Source organism: Cyrtonyx montezumae, unplaced genomic scaffold (assembly GCF_038088225.1).
Source record: "Cyrtonyx montezumae isolate F1298 unplaced genomic scaffold, pur_monq_1.0 scaffold_4, whole genome shotgun sequence".
Lineage (NCBI taxonomy): Eukaryota > Metazoa > Chordata > Aves > Galliformes > Odontophoridae > Cyrtonyx > Cyrtonyx montezumae.
Window position 1 is genome coordinate 10,909,820 of NW_027072045.1, and position 20,693 is coordinate 10,930,512.

Consider the following 20,693-nt stretch of genomic DNA (forward strand, 5'->3'; position numbering starts at 1 on the left):
CCCAAGGCCTGCTGTAAAGACAACTTTTCTAAAAGGCTTTTGTTTGCTGTAGGTGATCCTGGCATGGAAGGTCCCATGGGACAGAGAGGTCGAGAAGGGCTACCAGGGCCTCGTGGAGAGCCTGGACCACCTGGATTTGGAGAAAAAGGAGACAGAGGTAGGAGCTACGTTTCCCATTTTTTGATAAAGCAGAGATAGACAAAAGCTGGAGTTTAGTTATGAGTTTGCAGTGACTTCAGGAATTTTATTTTCATTATTCAAATCTAAATTTCATTTTAGACGTTTCCCAGAATGTCCAGGACAAGTCTGGCCTAAAGGGTTTTTGTGTCAAGCTTATAAAGAGCAGATGAGGCTTTGTTTTGTTTTGTTTTGCTACATTTCACAGACAAGTCTAAGTTTGGAAGAACCAAAAAAGCTTAGTATCAAGGTCCTCATCTTCCCCGTTATCCAAGTCACCAAAGCTTGGGAATTTATCTTGCTCACCCTAAAGTCTAGTGGGATGGGTTTTTTTTCTTGTACAGTTCATGTTTATTTGTGTGTTTTGAACTGGCCAACAGATTACCCAGAAGATTATTCATGCCAGAACAGAGAATGCTGAAAGACAGGGAAGTGGAAAAATGATATTACATTTATATTCTACAGGATCTATTTATGTTCTTATTCTGCAGGTGCTGCAGGTCCTCCAGGGCCGCCTGGTCCCCCAGGTTCTGCTGGCCTTAAAGGTAAATATCAAGATAGCTAGAGCTTAGCAGGTGCTCTGTGAGGAGGAAATGAACACTCTGAAATTCATGCTTTGTTTGTGTTGCACAGCAGTAGTCAGAAAAGTGAATCAATAGTCCTCATTTTAAATAAAATTGACTTTCATAAGTACATATAATGTTTAGAGCAATAACCTGGAGATTTTTAGTGAGTGTGGAGGGTCAGCAGAGAGGTTTCCCAAAACATCAATCTCTAAGATGTGTTATGTTTCCAGCTGGTTTTATTCTTTCAGAAATAATAAATTCCATATCCCTAATGGGCTGTTAATAACATTACTGTTTTACAGTCCATGTAACTAGGAACAGAAGAATCAATCTACCTAAAGCATAGATCCCAACATCCCAGCAAAGACGGAAGGTTTTAATCTCTTTACCTTACTTTAAGAAAAAACACTTCCTCTGTGTTACAAGAGTTAAACTGCGTAGATTTGATATTCTGATCTTCAGGAGGCCATAATGCCTGTTCTAGTGGCTGGGAAGATTCTGATCTGCTGAAGATCTAATTTATTGCGGATGCTGTTGGGCAAACCCTAAAGAGGATTGTTCATTTTCTGATTGTGGTGTTACTGAAAGAAAATCCATGTTCCTTATTCATAGGTCCAATGGGTTCTCCAGGCCCTCAAGGTCCTCCAGGTGAGTACTGCCTTTATTTGCTATGGTGTCTTCTAGAGTAGAGAGAAAAGGAGCAATAGCTTTTCACAGTTTGTCTTCTATAGTGTTGTGTGGGATGAATTAATTCCCTCGTTTCATTTTTCTTCAGGTCCTCCTGGCCTTCAAGGATTTAGAGGAGAAGCAGGTCTCCCAGGTGCTAAAGGTAAACTTTTCTTCCTCTGTGCAGTTACAATGGCATTAACTGATGTTCTTCTCCAGCAGTACTCTGAGCAGCAGACTTGACCTGAGCATGGAGCATTGAGACATGAGAGGTAGAGAAAAATGTAAGAGGAGAGGAAGGGAAAAAGTGTCAGACTTGGCGATTACAAGCAAATATTGAGAAACAAGAGACAGGTGATAGAGAAATCTGAATGAGGAGTGGATGAGGTCTGGGTCCTGTAATGATGGATGTGAGCTAAAATGAAGGAAAGGAAGTTGCAGTTTGATTTTTCTCTGATATGGAGTTTCTGTATTTCCCTATAGATTTCATTGGTGCCTGAAATTCCTTTCCCTTCTATTAGTTACTAATTATTGTTTAATCATCCATGTATCTTTCAGGTGACAAAGGAGCTACTGGATCCCCAGGACCCAAAGGTATATTGATCAATTAAATCTTCTATGGATCTTTTATTTAGATTCCTTCAGATATTGATGTTATCCATGGGAGTTAGCTGCATTCTTCTTTGTCTTGTTATTTTGTACTCTGGTCAGAAAGCAGGCTTGTTCTCTGGTGGAAACATTTCACAATGAAGCAATCTCACTGAATCCTTCATTGTTTGTACTGCAGGTGATCAGGGAGAGAAGGGAGCTCGTGGAATGACAGGTCAGTAGACTGTGATTGTTTTCCTGAAGTAGCAGCTTGTAAAATATACAAGTGCGTTGTTTTAATGGAAAAAAAAAAAAAAAAAAAGTCCAGAGAATGCTAGTTAGCTTTCTGAAAAATTATAGGAGTTAAAATTATAGGTTATAGGAGTTTTATTTTTGTACCCAAGTTCTTATCAAATAGACCCTATCCTTGGTGGCAGTCTTATTTTTGGTGAGCAGAAATTGTCCCTCACGTGCCATGGATTTACTTCCCTTGAACATTTCTAATGCCCCAAGAAAGTCATGAATCATAAAGCTTGAACATCCCATCAGTGCTGTTTTTTTTTTTTCTTTTTCAATTGCAAGGCATCAAATATTGCTGATAGTCATAAATTATGTCTTCACCAAGATTTGATTCATTTTTGTGTCATCTAATTACAGGTGAACAAGGCTCAAGAGGGATGCCTGGTCCTCCTGGAGAACCAGGGGCTAAAGGACCTGCAGGTGTGTAAAAGAAAATAGCTGGGTTTTTGGCCACTGTAATTTCTATTAAGCAACTGTTTTTATGAGTCCAGACAAGGGAAGAACTTGGGAGTGGAATCATATTGATTGTGATCACTGATCTTCTCTCTAAGTAGCTAAAATTTGTGTTCTCAAAAAGTTGTCCTTACACTTTCAAGTGAACTTTTCCAGGATCTTCAATAACTGCAGCTAAGGTTCTATTCAAATGCAGTGAGATTTATTGTGTTTAAGGCTATACTCCACATATCTGGAAGATAGGACAACTGTGGTACTATTTTGCCAGTCCCTAACTGTCTGTTTTCTTGGAACAGGACAAGCTGGCCGTGATGGACAGCCAGGTGAAAAAGGTAAGAGATACCTCTGAGGTCTATAGAAGAGCAAGTACTTTCTGATGTGGCTTATTTGTAAAAGGAGTGAAAAAAGATGGCAGTAGATTTATGTTGCAGGATATGCCTTCACTGTCTCAAAAAAACTATGTCAACCTTGTAGGCATGGAACTAAGACATACAATGACGCTGGCTGTAAATCTGACAGAATCATGTTCCACTACATAACTCCTTTGTTAATCTCCAAGTCCACGATGCTGAAACTGACCACTTGGCTACGCGGATACAGTAGATACAGTGCTGCAGGATGCCTGGTGTCCGAGTTTGAATAAATTGGTAGATTATAAATCAGTGAATTATAGGCTGTTAACATGATTATATTCCTAGGTGAACCAGGTCTCATGGGAATGCCAGGAGCCCGAGGCCCTCCAGGACCTTCTGGAGATGCAGGAGAGCCAGGTAAAAGAATACAGAGAACAAAAACAATGTTTCCTTGGTCAGGAACACATCTCTGTCAAAAATGTCTAGTCTTATTTTGAAGTTAATGCTGGCAGAGGATCTCTGTAGTGTAAGAAAGCATGGAAGTAAAATACAAAGGAAATCTAGACCATTTGTGATCTCAGGATTGTGCACACTGCAAACAAAAACATCAGAAGCCAATGTTCAGTTTACAGACCAGGTGCTAAGCCAACTTGCACCACTAGCGTGCTGTAATTTTAACCAAATGTAATCTTCTTGCCTTTTCTTCCTTCTGCTCTAAATTTGTTTAGGCATCTTTGATTTTTTGCTTTTTTTTCCCACTTAGGTCTCACAGGACCCCAAGGACCACCAGGTAGGTTTTTTTCACCATGTTCCAGCTTACCAATGATGCACTTCGGTATGGGCTCAAAAAAAATACTGTAGTTTTCCCTCTCTATGTCTCAGGGCTTCCCAAGATTTCTACATCTCACTCGGTTTGGAGACATATGTTATGGTTGGTGCATAAGTTTTGAGGAATGCAGAGCCTTGGAACATTTGAAAATTTGCCTTCATCAAAAACAGTTTGCAACAAAGAATGTGTTTAGTTTCCTGCGTATCACTGAAAAATCCTTCTAATTGGCAGCAGAAACAGAGTGGAGATGGAAAAAAGGATGTAATGTTCCACAGACAGAAGTAGTTTGTGGGGGGCAAGTCACCGGGGAATTTATCTAGGAGACTTTGAACAGGGAGCAGTGTCTGTGAGAAGTTACAGGCAAACCAAGGGAGCAGTGTAAGGTGGAAGTCCCTACCACTGTTGAAGGACACTCCCATGAATCCCTCCATCTTGTGAAGTAGGCACAACCTGCTTCTAAATGCTGAAAGCCAGGTTCTTGAGTAGGAAATTCCTTCCATTAATCTGTAGGTGAAACTGGAGTGTATGGATAAAACCAAACAAACAATATTTATACTAATTATTTTAAATTTTTCTTCTTCCTCATTTTAGGACTTCCAGGCAACCCAGGCAGACCAGGGGCTAAAGGTGAGATTTGTTTCTTCCTTAATACTTGTTTTCTTTCTAGGAACTTTAATTTAGGAAGGATTATCTGTTCTGTTGACCAGTCCCTGAATCAACAGTGGCACCTAGTGGCTTTAGGAAAGGAAGGTTTGTGGAACAAGCAATAGCCAGAACCTCCCTAACCAAACATGAAATACAGAGTATGTGCTGAGGTGCTCAGCATAGCTTGTTCTTTGGAAGAGAAAGTCTTAGCAAAATCTGTTCTACCCTGGACGTGTGAGTATGATGTCTGGTGATAGCAGTAGATGTTGTGCAACTGCCTCTGATAAGTCAAAGTCTGTTGTCTATTCTGGGAGATATGGTGCTTGGAAAGGTCAGAGAGAATCTGGAATCTCTCTGGATTATATCTCTGGATTAAGTGGGCTCTTTTGCTTCCTCCATGAACTTCTAATAATATAATTACTTAGATGAGAGAACAAGGGCAAAGAGAATAGAAATCACATGTTTAATAAGAGAGATAAGACAATGTAATTGATGTAGTGACAGATCTTTCCCCAAAATTATGTTTGTATTTATCTCTTTCTTTTCTTAGGAGAACCTGGAGCTCCAGGCAAAATCATAAGTGCTGGTACGTACTACAGTAAGAGTTCAAACTCTTCTACTTTTGGGTGATTTTCTGTATTTTTTTTTTTGTTATCTCTTCCAAATTAATCTTGACTGTGTACCAGACCTGTACTGGCATCTCTCAGTGTTGGAAGAGTATGTATGCTACAGGCTGTCAAATCATTCCTTGAGAACAGATTAGTTATGTGTTTGTTGCATGTGTGTGTGTATTTGTATGAATAAATATGTGTTTTTATTTCAGAGGGTTCATCCACTATTGCTCTGCCAGGCCCACCAGGTCCTCCAGGACCAGTTGGCCCCACTGGACCCCCTGGTGTTCCAGGTGAGGAAGCTGCTCCTCTGGAGACTTTGGTGGTTTTTTTTTTGTTTTGTTTTGTTGAGTTTTTTGTTTGTTTGTTTGGTTGGTTTTTTTTTTTGCAGGCAGCTTGCATTGCTGTGTATCCAGTTTTTAACTTAATATGTAATGTTTATTGTCTCTACCATTCTATCCTGTCTGGGAGGCAAGATTGCTCAAGCAGTCTAGATGCTCATGGTCCTCACCCTTCCTTGCAGAAAGACCAAGATCTTAGGGAGTTAGGGAGGCAGTGGCCCCAAGGGAGAAATGAGATATAGTCACGAGGGAGTGGAATGGAAGGGAGGGCTGTAAGATGAAAAAATAAGCAGTGCTGCTGTTTTCTTTTGATCTGATGAGTACCAGCTAGAGAGAGGTCAAATTCAGCAGACCAGCTCAAACTTTATGCTTCTCAGGAAAACAAGCTTATGTCTGTTTTCTTTCCTTGCATTACAGTTCAAGTCAGACAGTATGTGTTTTCCAGTCTTACCTTTGATCTGAAGACAACAGAAATCCCACCAGGCCTTGATTTTCATGGCATTTCTGTGCCTCTCCCAGCTGTGTAGCTAGAGCTAATTGTGGACCTGGTTTGGTAGATCAAGACTTTGTTTGCAGTATACAGTGCAAGATGAGGGTTCAATCTTTATGTTTCTGTTGTGGTCAGTGCTTTTCTGGTAATATCCTAAGTCCAAGAGGCACTGAGCACATCAGTTGCCAGAGGATGGAAAATAGCTCAGTTTTCCAGAACTTCACATAGTACATGTGACAGTGATGAATTTTTACTCCATAGCAACTCTATTAATTGAGCATACAAATGCTTTATAGTTTTTGTTCTTATAAGAAACCCATTGATTCTCTCCTGCTACTATAAAATACAACCAGTGAAATCTAATTTTTTTTTTTAACTTTGAAACCAGGTCCCGTTGGGCCAGCTGGTCTCCCTGGACAACAAGGTACCATTCTGTCAGCTCTGTTTCTGTTCCTTATGGAAATTGACTTAATCAGTTTTCTTTTCTTTCTAGTCTCTAAGCCCTTGGCACAATCTCACTTCCTTTTGATTGCATATATCTTCCTTTCAGTTCATTTTACTGTGTTACTTGGCTTAATTAATCTTTTAAAGAATTTCCATTCTTCCTTTTTTTTTTCTTTCTTTCTAGGGGATGTGGGGAAATAGTAAGTCAGTGTGATGTGAAAGCTGAAAATGTATTTTTTTTTTTCCTCTTGCTATTTTTTCTGGAGGCCAGAATTTCTATTGCACTTCTCAACTGCAGTTGCCTTCCTGTAGTAGGGGATATAGCTTGGCTGGATGCTTCCTGCTGTTTTGAAAAGTGCAAGAGCAAACTAGAGCCAAACTGATAATAATGTCATTGAAGCCACTGCCGATTTGATAGAAATCTGTTTGGAAAGGCCTGAGCAGAGCTGACTCCCCTAACTCTTCTTAGCTATTTTTTTTATGATCCTGTTAGAGCAAATTGTACAGTCATTTCCAGGTTTGAGTGCAGTGTCCCACAGAGCCAGGAATGGAGTCCAGGCTCCCAGTTCACATAAGCAAAGTTTGAACTCATTGTCAGGGTGAGGAAGAGTGGGTACAAAGTGTCAGCCTTTCTCTGTCAACTAATTTGCTTTCTCCTCTTTTCTTGTAAAAAGGTCCACGGGGTGAGAAGGGATCCGCAGGTGAAACTGTGATAGAAACTATCAAGACAGAAGTCTCATCACTGGCATCTCAGAGTAAGCGGGCCTGGCTTTGTACTCCTTTTCTTGGGCAGGTGCTGGAGGCCTTGGGGCCTGCTCACAGCTACCAGGAGGTCCCTCTGCCTCATTCCCCTCAGCAGGCCATAGGGCAAGTGTGTATACATACCACCTCTTCTGTCCTGCTTCTCATCTGGGGATCCCAAGTACTTTCAAAACTAGATAGGTGGCGTTGGGCTCATAACACAAATAGAAAAGCAGTGGGGCCACAGTTCAGCCTTTTAGTCACCGTGTTTGCGTAGGGCAGCTCCCTATATTGGATGAACACAGAAGCCATCTGTAAGTGGAGAACCGGTTTAAAAGAGCATGTTAATCCGAACAACAGGGAAGGAAAGAAATTAGAATATCTCAGCAACTTAGAGGATGAATTCACAGGAGAACAAATGCTATTTCAAGATGGAAATAAGTAGAGCAGAACAGAATGGTTTAGTAATGTCCTGAACAAAGTGCCAGCTTGCTCTGTGCAATGCTAGATATGTGATGCACTTAAAATCAGTATTCTTAGGGTCTAGGACCTCTGTAAGTGTGCAAAAGAAACAGGGCAGAGGAAGGCATAAAGCCATAAATGGTACATGCCAAACCACCGTCTTTGTGCACTAGAATGAGGTTGTATAGATCCCAGATTGTGCTTCCAGTAGTACTCCATCCCTTGTGCAGGAGTTTTGGACCTCTGCATCACTGAGCTTTAAGTTTGTGCCTCCACTTAAAGGTGAAGATAAGTTTCCAATTAAGATAACACAGTGCAGATACTTGTTAAATGATGGCTGTGTAATATTCTTCTATCTAAACCTTTCCTCTCCTTGAAAGTTCTTTCTACTATTTGGGTCCTTTGCTGTCTCCCCCAGCACTTGTTGCTCTCTAGAGAGCAACCTTCCATTTTTAAAACATGCTTCCAGAATGGTCAGGATTGTATTTTGTTTCCTGTCCTAAGCCCCATATTGGCAACCAAACATCCCTCCTTTTCCCTCTCTGCCTCAACTTTGGCTTAGGTCACCCAGGTCCTACCTTAGTCCACTGTTGACTATAGGAACTTCTATCAGCAATGTAACAACTGTGTCCATAACAGCAGTAGCTTCATAGCAACTTCTTTTTTTTGTTTCACTTGCACAGTGCTGGCAGATCTACAGGGGCGAGCAGGACCACCAGGTCCCCCTGGACCACCAGGTGTGTAATATATCAGAGTTCAGTGTGTAAGCAGACACACAGATACCACAGCACACTTCTGGGCTGTGGGTTTGGTTGTGTAAATACTATGTAACGATCATGTTTATTTCATTGTCAGGTGAATCTGTACAAGGACTCCCTGGGCCTCGTGGTCCCCCAGGTAAGGGCTTTTTTCTCTTGGGAGGTTTTTTCAATGCCTCTGACCTGTGCTTTGCAGAATGTCACATAATGATCTTGGACATGCTGGAAATTGTTAGGACTATCTTGGAAGTGGAATCTCCCATTTCCAAGTGATAGGTTCCTACTAATGCAGTTTCACAGCAGTAATATGCTTCCCAAAGGATGAGATTTGCTTTGGACAATGTTTGCTAGGCAGACTAACAAGTCATAAAGGGGAGATGCTCAGTGTTCTCATATCCCCATAGAATACAACTAAATAATTCTGTATTTCATTCTTTAATGGTCTTAACTTCCAGCTGGGGACAGAGGTAGCAGCACTGATCATGAGGAACATATCCTCACTCCACTTCCTGTAGCATAATGGTTACTTACCTTACACAGGCGGAAGAGAATACTGTGGGAAGGCATGAGATAGGAGCATAACCCCATTCCTTGCTCTCTGTTCAATAGCAAAGAGGAACGGGTCAGGCTATGAGCTTTCCCTCTTAGTGCAGCAGAGGACATCTAGGATAGGCACACTGCAGCACAAAGAAGTGAGTTACTCCATCCTACCTTTAGTGATGGCAGATAATAATGAACAAAAAAAAAACTCAAAAAAAAAAAAAAAACCTAATAGGGATGAATATCTATGTGTGGAAAAAACAATGATACTATTCTGTACCTGGAAATATTTGTGTTATGTCCATGGCTGGAGATGGAGCAGCTCTGATGTATTTACTCAGTGTTACTGAGGCTCATTCTTCCTTAAATCTATTTGTCTCTCTCTTGCATAGGATTGCCAGGACCTCCAGGCCCACCAGGGAGACCAGGATCTTCAGTGTCCACCTCAGGTAGGCTCTTTGCACTCATTTCCTCCCCTGTGCCCTGAGAATGTCCTGTTTGTTTTAGCTCCAGCCTGTCCTTGGTTATGAACAGATGGACCCAAAGGAAACTTGTGTCATGTCCTGCTGGATGTCATGTAGAAATATTTTTGTTTTAATTACAGAAACATTTGTCTCAGGCCCACCTGGTCCACCTGGTCCACCAGGCCCAAAGGGAGACCAAGGTGAGTCCCACTGCCTCACCAAGATACTGGGTGGATGACAGCACCACAGAATGAAGGAAAATAAGGAAGGGCTTGGAGGAAGAATCTCTCCTGCCTTTCTGTGGCTATAAGAATGATCACTAAGTAGGACTCCTGTCTGCTACCATTAAAAAAAAAAGTCATTTTCAAGGAAATGTATTAGCCTATAGTGCTGGTATCAAGGCAAATGCTCTATTCAGATCCCAACTTTGTAACCCCATAAGATACAGGATCATTCACAACTTCAGATTTGCCATTAAAGGGGAACAATATTTTTGCAAAATACAACATGGAACTTGATAAGTCAGTGCAAGGAGGTGGCCCTGTTAAGCATAGCTAAGCTCTCAAATGGCGGGATGAAATGGGATCTACTCCCTTTACTCGCTTCTGCCCTGCAAATTGAAGACCATGGAAGTATGCTGCAGTGTGGGCCGAGATGCTGTTACACATTTTGCTGTGCCAAAAAAATGCTAACCATGCACCTCTGCTTCCCTGTTCACAGGTGAACCAGGTCCACGAGGGTTCACAGGTAAGGAGGCTTCCAGGGGTTGTCGTTGGAGTGCAGTGTAGTTTGTGTATATGACACCTCTTCCATTTCTGTGTACCATGCAGGTGAACCAGGTGAACCCGGCCTCCCAGGATTCTCTTCCCATGGTCAGTGTATACCCTTTTCCCTCCTTTGAGTACATTGCCCATAAGCTGAAGCCAGGGGCAAAATCTAGCTCGATTGATTCTGACTCAGTTTTGGTAGAGCCAGAATTTTGTCCACGTGCTTTATATCTTTGAATTTCTGACTCTCCTTTGGCACTTGATAGGTGGCACATTCACCATGCAGGGACCTCCAGGACCACCAGGCCCGCCAGGACCTAAAGGTGAAGTTAAAATCTACCTTCTTTCTGTGTTATTGGACACACACAACCATGTCTGGTTAAAGCTGAAGGATGGAGCAACCTGGTCTTTTGGGAATTAGAGCTATTCCCACCCCTACCTTTTCAGGCACAGCAGAAGCATGGCAAATGAGTTCTTCCAGGTACAAGGCCCTGGGTGGCTGCTGTGGCCTCTTCTGCTTTTCCCCAACAAGCTATTAATCCAAGATAATCATTGGTCATTGCAAGGACTAGGCAGTTGCCTCACTGGCAACATGTAGCTTGGTTGTTTTATAAACCAGGTACGCAGGATGTGGTGGCACTCATAAATAACTGTCTGTTTCTCTCACTCTGCTTTCCAGGTGATGCAGGTGTGCCAGGTGCTCCTGGCATACCAGGAACATCTCGAGGTAAGAGGCTATCATTGCTGTGATACTATCAGGAAATGCTGACGTTCCTGGTAAGGATTTACAGAAATGTGGGTGCCTCTTTAATGCTGATGGGATTTGTGTGCAAAACCTTAAAGAATATGATATGTACACTGTGGTGGCAAGAGTCATGCAGGGCCCACTTACACCTTGCAGTGTAGACAACTTAAAAGGTCCGTAAGCTGGTTTTGCCCAGGCCAACTGGGATTAGGAGCAGTGGGGTTAGTCTGATGAGTTTGGGTGCTTTTTGGATCTCTGCTCATGTTTCTTCAGAGCACTGCACTTAGTACACAAACTGAGCTGATCTGTCGGTCTGAAGCCAGGGAGGTTTCTGGGTTCAGCTCTGCAAAGTTGGGTAGGCTGAGGGATAAGATACCAAATAAACTGGAAATGTTAGACTACTTAATAGTCCATATTTAGACTATGTTTGGAGATAGAAAGAGAGAAACCTCCCTACAGTTCATTCCCAAAGCTCTTCCTAGAAGAGGGAAGAGCTCACTGCAAGCACCTGTTAGCATTTCTTGGGCTAATGCAGCCATGCCAAAAGCTTTCCTTACTATGTTTTCTGTAGGTGGATCCAGACAAATTCAGGGACCCCCAGGTCCTCCTGGGCCACCTGGTCCTCCTGGCCCAGGTGGAAGTTCATCTCAGGAGATTCAGCAGTATGTCAACGATTACCTGAAAAGTGAGTATAACCAGGTTTTGCACAGATCAGCTGATGTATACCTGTCTTCCTTTTACTGTCTGAGCCCCTTGTCGCTCTGCTGTTAGAAGCAGCAGCCCTACTGCTCTGGCTTTATTTTTGCTGAATATTACGGAGTGCTGTTGCCTACTGTAGCCTCTGCAGAACTGTCCTTCTGTGGCCCTGATTTTTTTCCCTAGGAGAAAAGAGTTCAGTAATCATGTATCTGGCCATCATCTTCACTTAGTGATGTGGACCTATCTTGGGCTTCCTTCCTAGGTGACAACATAAGGCATTATTTGACTGGTGTCCAAGGCCCGCCAGGCCCTCCAGGCCCACCTGGAATCATCACCACTGCAGATGGGAAGAACATTGATTTTTCAGAGCTGGCTACCCGTGTTATGAGCTATATGACAAGTAAGCATCATGTTCCTATGCTGGTAAGCTTTGTGAGTATCAGGCCACCCTCTCTGCTAAGTTTGTGCAAGGAGACAGAACATGAGGATGGATGACAGTCTTTAAGTTGCAACTCCTCAAGCCCATCTTTTACATGACTTAGCCCTGGACTTCATACAGCTGAAGTGACTTCTGAGCCTTGTCTTATTTTTACAGTTTGATTAACTAATAGTTGCTGTTTAAGAAGTCTCACATTAAACATTAGCTGTTAGAACCTTTCATGTCCCCATAACCCAAGCACAAGTGGCTATATTTGGTGTTCTAGGTATTCTCAGATTTCTAAGACTGTCTTATCTTCTTGGAGCCCTCCTAAAGTAGATGAAATTCCCAGTGCTCTTGGAAGCAGCTTAGAATCTCGGAGCAGAGGCCACACTGCTGTGGAAATGACCAGGCTATGTGAAACTGCAACTGATTCATGTTGTCCTGCATGGGAAGCCCATTCTGCTGGCTAAACTGGATTAATTCAGCTTTCCTTTGTCCCTCCTTGACCCCTCTCCACCTTCTGTCATCTCTTGATCTTGCCTAACATAAAACCTTTTCATTCCTGCAGGCTCTTCAGATCATTATCAGTCATTTGCCAGTTCAGTATCAACTACTTCTGTTTTGTACCAAGAACTTTTGGAGATGCTGCAGAGTAAGTGACCGTGAAGAGATATGTGGAGATGGAGATAAAGCATCCCAGCGGCCTGTGCTTCCCTTCTTGTCTCCTGTCTCCCATTGGGATTACCAGCAGCTGCTTTGCAAGGCAAAGGCCTGCCATAGGTGCTGCTCAGTGAACTGCAGTGTCTCCTTCCAAGTCCTTTGGAGACAGATTTATGTGTCTTATACTATTGAATCTGCATGCTTTCCAGAAGCATGCTCACTTGGTTTGCTTTCTGTACCCACTGCTATAGCTGCAGTTTCCTACTCTCCTTGGCTCTCTAGGTGGCTTCTTTCTACACTCCTCCTCTAAAGGAATTCAGGTTATTTTTCCCTGATCTCTTTTATTTGCAGGAGAAGAAATTCGTCAGTATCTAGTTGGACCTCGTGGCCCACCAGGACCTCCTGGACCAGGAGTAGATGGAATGTCTCTGTCACTGGATTATGATGAGTTGACCAGACGGTTTATTAGCTACTTGACAAGTAATTGTCTTTATTACTGTGCCTTTCTCTTTATTGCTTTGGAAGCTGACCAAAAAGCTTGTGCAGTCAGTGAAAGATCTTCTAGTGTTGACTGAGTGAACCCCTAAGTACAGATTCCTCCTCACAGGAGTCATGATGGACTTGTAAGAGAGTGAAGATATCCTGTATCTTAGATATTATGCACAGATGCTAGAAGTGAGTTTTGCTTTGCTAAAACTGACCTCACCTTAGCCATCTTAGAATTCCTATCCATACCTTCTTAACTCTGAGAAGTTAACTTCAAACTGAAACAAACTCCACCTCTGTGCTGGAGGGGGTGAATATGGCATTTAAGAACTATTAGGCAGAAAGGAGTCTGGAGCATCCACTACAAGAGTGATAAAATGTCAAATCCTGATAGCTTCAATTGCCTGCTTGAAGGAACAGCCTGGTTCATGCTCAGTCTCTCTGATCTACCCTTGGAGACCAGATTCCATCAGTGAGCTGCTCCAAAAATGATGAGCATTTGCTTTTTGTCTCTGAAAGAAGGAAAATGCTGTTTAACAGCAGCACCCCAACAGCTTAAGTAGAACAACTGCATTTTATCAGCAAAGACATTCCATTAAATCAGATCACAAGGATGCAAAGTTTTGCAACAGAGCCACCTGCAGATAGGCAGGCACAGGAAAAGCAGCACACGTATGTGCCATTGGGCTCCACAGATGAGCTGCATGTCCTGGCAGGCTTTATGCTGGGGGTTCGTGAAACATGCTGAGCTCTTGCTAAGAGTAGAGGAAGAAGCCTGATGCCTACCTGTCTGTGTGTACCTTTGTATTTGGATTAAGAGCCAAGCTTTAACTCTCGTTAAGAAAATGGCTTGAGCCTTGCTTCTTAGCACAGATGGATGATGGGAACAAGCCACCCTGCAAAAGGCTCTCCAGCATTGCCTGCAACACAGCCTGTTGTGATAACGTGCTACTGTTGGATATATTTGATTTTGCAGGTTCTGGTATGAGCATTGGGCTCCCTGGACCACCTGGGCCTCCAGGATCACCAGGCATATCTTACAGTGAACTCACAGCATACCTGAGAAGTAAGCCAACTTCTTGATCCCTCTTGTAGGTTTCTACACACACACAGGATCTTTTTACAGGCTTATTCACACTAACAAAATTAAATAAGTGAAGGGATGGTGTCAGGGACCTTTGTTGCAGTACTTTATCTGCAAATGACTCATTTCTCTGTGCAGAGCTTCCCCTTTTGGCTGTCACCAGATAACCCTCTATAAGTCTCCAGTGATTGCCTCTGCCTTAACAGCACTGTGCTCTGCCAGGACCTGTAGGAGCAGTGAGTGGCTGCAGAGGGATCCTGAGATCTTGTGGAGAGTGGCAGCATACAAGAGCTTCTTACGTCATTTCTTAAAAGTGTGTTTGAAAATATGGACTTTGACACTCTTTGGGGTCTTCTGACTTCTTTATATGATGTCTCTGTTCAAGGAAGTGAGTTGTGCTAGGAAGGCTGTGCTGGGAACTGGGGAGAAAAAGGTATCTCATGCTTAGTTTTAGTTGGCATTATCTGTATTGTCAGGGAGAGTTCATCAGGATTGCAATGGTTTGGGTAAAGTCTTTTCTTCACTTGTGTCTTGCAGACTCTGAATTCAGTGGTCTTGTTGGACCCCCTGGGCCTGCAGGGCCCCCAGGACCCCCTGGGATCCCTGGATCATCTGGCATCTCTCTGGAGGACTTCTCTTCTTACCTACAAAGTAAAGCACCTGCTTTTCTCATAGCTGGCAGGGAGATTTTGATTGGAGGTTCTGGAGGGTCTGGGCCTGAGATTTAGCTTACTAGGGCTTGTGACTGCTCGCCGGGAACAAGATCACTTAAAAATCTCATAAACATCAGCTGGAAAGGGCTGTAAGTTCGGGTTGGAGCCTTTAAACTTTCAAGATTCCAAGCACGTGTTCTGGTTTTATCAGCATTCCACATCATAACATTTTTCCTTCTCTGAAGTGAAAGGGGACCTTCCCCTCATCCCTTTCCTGTTGTGCTTGAAACAGCAACACCATGCAATTTCCTTGTCTTCTTACTGTCAAAATCATTCTTCTCTCTTTCAAGGTGTTGGATATTCTTCTATCTCTGGCATCCAGGGCCCACCAGGCCCTCCTGGCCCTCCAGGCCCACCAGGCTTCTCAGGAACTGGCCTCCTCTCCTATGCTGACATCACCCACAGTGATGAGTTCAGGAGCGAGCTGATCCAATACCTGAAGAGTAAGGGGACACTGTCCATCCCTTCTGCACATACCCCTAGCCATGCTCTGCCTTGTGTAGGCTGCTGGCTCTGTCGCAGCTGAGACAGCTTTCCCTGAAAAAGTGTTGGAGCAACACTTGCTTCCTGCAGTCTTGTTGCTTATCCCAGTACTTAGCTTAAAGGCTGTAGAGAGACCAGTTTGCTTTGTAGCCAAGTTTCCTCTCAGTCCAACTGCAAGACCAAAGTCCACGTTGTGACCCTAAAAGAACAAGCACTGTGCAGTTAAAAATGACCTGTACTGAACAATGAGTTGTTACTGAGGTCATTTGCAGACCTTTGCTATTAGAAAAGTGTTCTCTTTGGTGAACATCTTCCTACAGGGCAAAGGATGATGTGAAATTTGGAGGGTAACAGTGAGCCAGTTGTGAGCAGCATTGGTCTGAGCTGTCATGTTGGCAAGTCATCATCCAGGGGAGCCTCTCAACAAGAGAATGGCCTATTTTGGGGAGAGTGGTCGCTGAATGCTGTTCAGCAGAGGTGCTGTGCTTGGTCTAAGAGCAGTGCACCCCTCTGCAATCATGCAGGCTTCCAAGGTGGCATCCAAAACTGTGGGAGAGATGGGGATGGAGAAGGATATCAGGCCTCAGTTTTTCCATCTGTAGAGATCCAAGTTGATAGATGTGCCTGTTGCCTGAAGCATGGCAGTGGATGAAGGTTACTGCAGTGATTATCAGGAGAGTTTCATGCTTGTTTCTTCATTCAGATGGTGGCACATAAAATCTGTGGAGCCTGGGGAGTCGGGTACCCCAGTGTCCTTGATGTCCTCTCAGTGCCTCTTGTATTTTGCAGGTGATGAAGTTAGAAGCTACATCTCAGGGCCACCTGGCCCCCCTGGGCCACGGGGACCACCAGGGCCCAAAGGAGATAGTGGTTTGGTGGCTGGGTCTATGTCTTCATTATACCATGATTCACTGGCTTCTGAGAGGCTGCACGGAGGATCTATTGGTGCTGAGGGATCCCATGGGGGGTCACATGGCACAGGCAGCTCTTACGGCAGCTCCATGAGCAGCAGCATGTCATCGTACAGTGCCTCCGTGGGCAGTGATGGGTCATTTGATGGGCTGCTGGCAGCTGAGGAGTCACACAGGAGATCAGCAGGTCCAGGCAGATCTTACAGCAACTCCTTTACTGGATCCCTGGATTATAATGAGCTGGCTCGACATGTTTCAGAGAACCTACAGAGTGAGTGTGACAGCTTTTTGTTCTGGCACACAACTCCCAACTCCCTGTGCATGCTGTTACCTGTTCACTTTCCTTGACCTTCCTGTAGTTATCCCTTACACTCTTCTGCCATACCATCCAGCACCAGCTCCTTTCAAGTGATGTCTTTTATTTCTTCAGGCCGAGGTATCCTCCAGGACTTGATGTCTTACACTGGACTGGGGCCTCCAGGCCCCCCGGGACCTCCTGGACCTCCTGGAATAAGCAGGGTCTTTGCAGCCTATGGTAATGTCACTGAGGACCTCATGGACTTCTTCAGAAGTAAGTGACAAGTTGACCTGGTGTTTCTGGCTCATGAACATGAGGTCTCTGCAGCCTCTTGTGGAGCGGTGATCCTTTCGCTTTTGCATGCTGCAGTACAGTCAAGATGCAAAGTTGGAGGCAGATCCCTATTCCTCCTTTGCTGGGGATGTGCAGTCTCATCATTAGGAAGGACATCCGGTTTTCCCACTACATGTAGAAAATTCATCCCAAACCCTAAATACCACTGAGCTTGCAGCCCCTATGGCCCATTTTAAGCTGGTTGGGCTGGCACATGTACAGCAAAGAAAGAGAGCTGCTCACGGCACTCAAAGTGCCCTCTGAGCAGGGGACAGCTCCAGCATGCTTCAGTCAGCACACTTGGGCTGGGTGGCAGAGCAGTGCTGGCAGAATGAGACCCCAGCCTGCCCCAGGTCTGTTAGCAACAAAAACATTTTTGAAAAAACTGCTCCTGCTCAGATTATTCCCATTTAACCCAGAGAAATGTCCTTCTGGTGTGACTCACTGCTTCTCTAAGTGAACACACAGTCCTTTGTAAGTGGTTTATCCTACTCACTCATGCTCTCTGTTTTCCTCTCCAGCACATGGTACTATCCAGGGACCACCTGGCGAGAAAGGAGAGCGGGGTTATCCTGGCCCTAAAGGTAAGGCTTGCCATCCTTTCCCTCTTAAGCCTTATAATGTCAGTGACTTCTTGCTGCCCAGGAAGCAGCACTGTGACTGGCTGGATGACTGTGATGGCTGGAACCAGGCTGCTCTTCAGGTCACAGCCTCCATGTAGTGAAGGTGGCACCTTTATGATCTCAGCACAAGCAGCAACCTTAGTTGGTCTGTCTTACCCTGACCTATCTCTGTCATGCTCATGGACGACCTTGGTTTTCTCATTCCTGCAGGTGACCCCGGGCCAATGGGCCCACCAGGACGCCAAGGGCACAGGGGACCAAAAGGAGAGAAAGGCGAGAAAGGTATGGACGTGTGCCATCCCCAGGGGAGAGTGGGTCAGGGCTTGGAGTGTTCCCCAGACACCAGCCATTTGCTGGGAAATGCTGGGAAACTGACTCGGCTTGGGTTGGTTTTCTTGTTTGTTTTTTTTTATGGCTCGGTGTTTTTTGTCTTGTTTTCTGCTTGAATTCTTCAAGTAGCCCTTGTTTTGACTTCTTCCTTGTCGTCCCCAGGTGAACAAGCATACGGTGGCAGAAGGAAAAGGAGAAGTGTTGGGGTTTAAGAGAAGAGTCAAGTCGGTTCTGCAGCGGGCAGCATCTCTAGCAGCCCAGAGAATTTGTGTGGATCTTCACTGCCTTACTGCTAAAATGTCCTTGCCAGTCAGCTAAGTACTCTTAGACTTGATAGTTCAGTGTTGCTGCCGAGATCTGAATGGCTCTTTTACATGCATCCAGTGTGGCCCTAGTGTGGATGTTTGCTCCTGTTGCAAATGTGTGGCTTAGTGCCCCTAAGCCTACCAGGTTCGTGTTTTTGGGCTGAAAAGGGCTTCCCGCACCCCCACCCCCCATCCCAGTCTTGTATATAAAAAAACTAAAAAAACAAAAAAAAAACCCTATATAAAAACCTGTTTTAAACAACTAGCCAAATATCCAGGGGGTAAAAAGAAAACAGGAAGAAAGCAATCTGCCTCAACCAAACAAGTGGTTTTTCAGAGATGAGAGTCAGACCAAAAGCCCTGCAGCAAGTGCTGGGACCGAGCTTCCTGAGCACTCGCTGTGCTGGCTGCAGGGGGAGCCTGGCTCATCAGGTGCTGGGGACACTGAGTGGGGCTGGGAGTGCTTTCAGATCTCTGGGGTCGGCACCTGCTGTCACCCCACCTGTGAGTCACTTTGAAAAGTGGTTCCCTCCCAGCTTCTCAGATTTTCAGCGCTCTGGCACCTCGTGTGGAGTAACCTTGCTCCCAAGCCTGCTTCCTTTGACAAAGTCCTGTTAGTGAGCAGGCTGTGGAGGCACGCAGGGCACAGCACGTGCAGGTACTTTGCAGGGAGTGTGGGCCTCTTGTGCTCTGCAGCACTGCACAGTGGGATGTGCACAGGGACAGAACTGAAGCACTTTTCTTACACGTAATTTGTTGACTTTTAAAAAACATTTTTTCATTCTATTTTTAAAACATTAGGAAAAACTTGTTAATGTAAACATCCCAATTAAAATGTGTTTTATACTCCAAGTTTGCCTATCAGTATTACACGGCATAGTCCGACCCAGAGTCACAGTGACTGTGTGCAGACACACTGTGGGGTTTGAATGGCCACTGGTGGCAGTTTTGCCTCATTGTCGTGACCGGTAAGTGACCAAGCAGCCAGCATGTTGTTTCTTGGGATCTCTGGTTTATAGTTTGCAGGAGAGTTTGGAACAAGCCTCCATACAAACCAGGTCAGGTTTCAGAGTATACAGCAGCTTGCAGTACTGGCCCATTAAACCTGTGTCCTTCTGGGTGAGTCACACCCTTCACCTGGCTCCCTGAGATATTTCCTTTCAACTCTACATTAGAAACAGCCACAAAAATACACCCACTTACAGTCATGTTTGGGTGCTGCAGCTGTGCTCCCACGTCTCAAGCAATGCCAGAGCTCCTCATCCTGCCGTGATGTGCAAGCAGGCTGTCAGGCAGAACGAGGAGCCCTCTAGGTTTGTGTTCAATCTCTATACACACACACGGGGCCATCCAGCCAGGGCCCATGCACTCACTCACATGGTTGAAGGTTTTTTTCATCTTCACTTAAGAAATACAAATTGTCCTGCTCACTCACACATCACTTCTGTTCATGAGTTTTCTGAAAACAGAGACCCTCTCAGCAAACTGTGATTTTTATTGTATTTACAGCAGAATTATTACAATATTCTACAGAAAGCCATGAAATCAAATTAGTTTGAAAAACAAAGAACAACAAAAAAACCAATAACCAACTGTTGTGTGGCTGCTACTGCAAGTTCATTTCCATGAGCTATACATACAGAGATCCTTTGCCAATTATCCATCCATCTCATGATTTTTGGTTGTTTCATGTAAGGCAAAATGACTTGGTTTGTTAACACAAAACATTCAACAAACTTCTGGGACAACGTGAGCTGGGAGATGCCCTGGATTTCAAGGTTTTATTACACAAGATCACTCTGCTTGGCTTTCTTACAGAGACTTGGGCAGTAACAGTTCAGCAGTTCTCTCCTTCTGGTTTCTGTTGTTTCCACCGTTCTCAGCCTGGATGATAATCTAGCTGTAAGAAAGAGGCTTACCAGCATGGAAACTGTGGAAGAGATTTTGGGAAATGAGAGCATCTTAGGGCTCAATACCTCCCTTCTGCTTTCAGCACAGTGGAAGTGGGCCATTGCTCATTAAAGCACATTTTAATTAAGAGCTCTTCTGCTTTCTCCAGAGCCCCCAACTGCCCTTATGCCGGAAGTGCAGTAGTTACAGGAAGGATGAGGACTGAGGTGAGAGAAAGGGGATGGAGAACTAAGAGGCCTGTAAACAATATCCCCTTCCTAGCTAGAGAAATGCCATGAAGTTTCTTTTTACTCTTCCATTTCATAAGACTGATAAATGTGCCAGGGCATCCTCAGCTTGTCTGGAATTAAGGTTAATTCTCCCAAGCATCATTCTGAATCCCCCTGAAGCTGATGTTAGAAGTCAGGGAATGGGAACACCTGTGGACACATCAACACAAGGAAGTTTTTCTGAGATCCAGAAGTACAGACTGTGAAGTAAAATGACAAGATTGTAA

At 44.2% G+C, this 20,693-nt stretch overlaps 1 protein-coding gene across 1 annotated transcript in view; it reads left to right on the forward strand.

Moving 5' to 3' along the window:
• COL17A1 (collagen type XVII alpha 1 chain) overlaps nt 1-18,566 on the forward strand; it is a 38,588-nt gene extending 20,022 nt beyond the window's left edge. The window contains 36 exon segments of the mRNA XM_065746037.1: nt 53-157; nt 669-722; nt 1,356-1,391; nt 1,519-1,572; nt 1,968-2,003; nt 2,197-2,232; nt 2,655-2,717; nt 3,047-3,082; nt 3,449-3,520; nt 3,867-3,893; nt 4,524-4,559; nt 5,128-5,163; nt 5,401-5,481; nt 6,408-6,443; nt 7,138-7,218; nt 8,350-8,403; nt 8,522-8,563; nt 9,357-9,413; nt 9,569-9,628; nt 10,149-10,175; nt 10,259-10,300; nt 10,462-10,518; nt 10,875-10,922; nt 11,512-11,625; nt 11,902-12,039; nt 12,629-12,712; nt 13,072-13,200; nt 14,183-14,272; nt 14,828-14,941; nt 15,294-15,446; nt 16,276-16,668; nt 16,828-16,968; nt 17,550-17,612; nt 17,862-17,902; nt 17,904-17,933; nt 18,144-18,566. Of these exon segments, the coding sequence (XP_065602109.1) occupies nt 53-157; nt 669-722; nt 1,356-1,391; nt 1,519-1,572; nt 1,968-2,003; nt 2,197-2,232; nt 2,655-2,717; nt 3,047-3,082; nt 3,449-3,520; nt 3,867-3,893; nt 4,524-4,559; nt 5,128-5,163; nt 5,401-5,481; nt 6,408-6,443; nt 7,138-7,218; nt 8,350-8,403; nt 8,522-8,563; nt 9,357-9,413; nt 9,569-9,628; nt 10,149-10,175; nt 10,259-10,300; nt 10,462-10,518; nt 10,875-10,922; nt 11,512-11,625; nt 11,902-12,039; nt 12,629-12,712; nt 13,072-13,200; nt 14,183-14,272; nt 14,828-14,941; nt 15,294-15,446; nt 16,276-16,668; nt 16,828-16,968; nt 17,550-17,612; nt 17,862-17,902; nt 17,904-17,933; nt 18,144-18,299 (2,822 nt within the window). The 3' untranslated portion in view covers nt 18,300-18,566.
• Nucleotides 18,567-20,693: the final 2,127 nt, after the last annotated feature.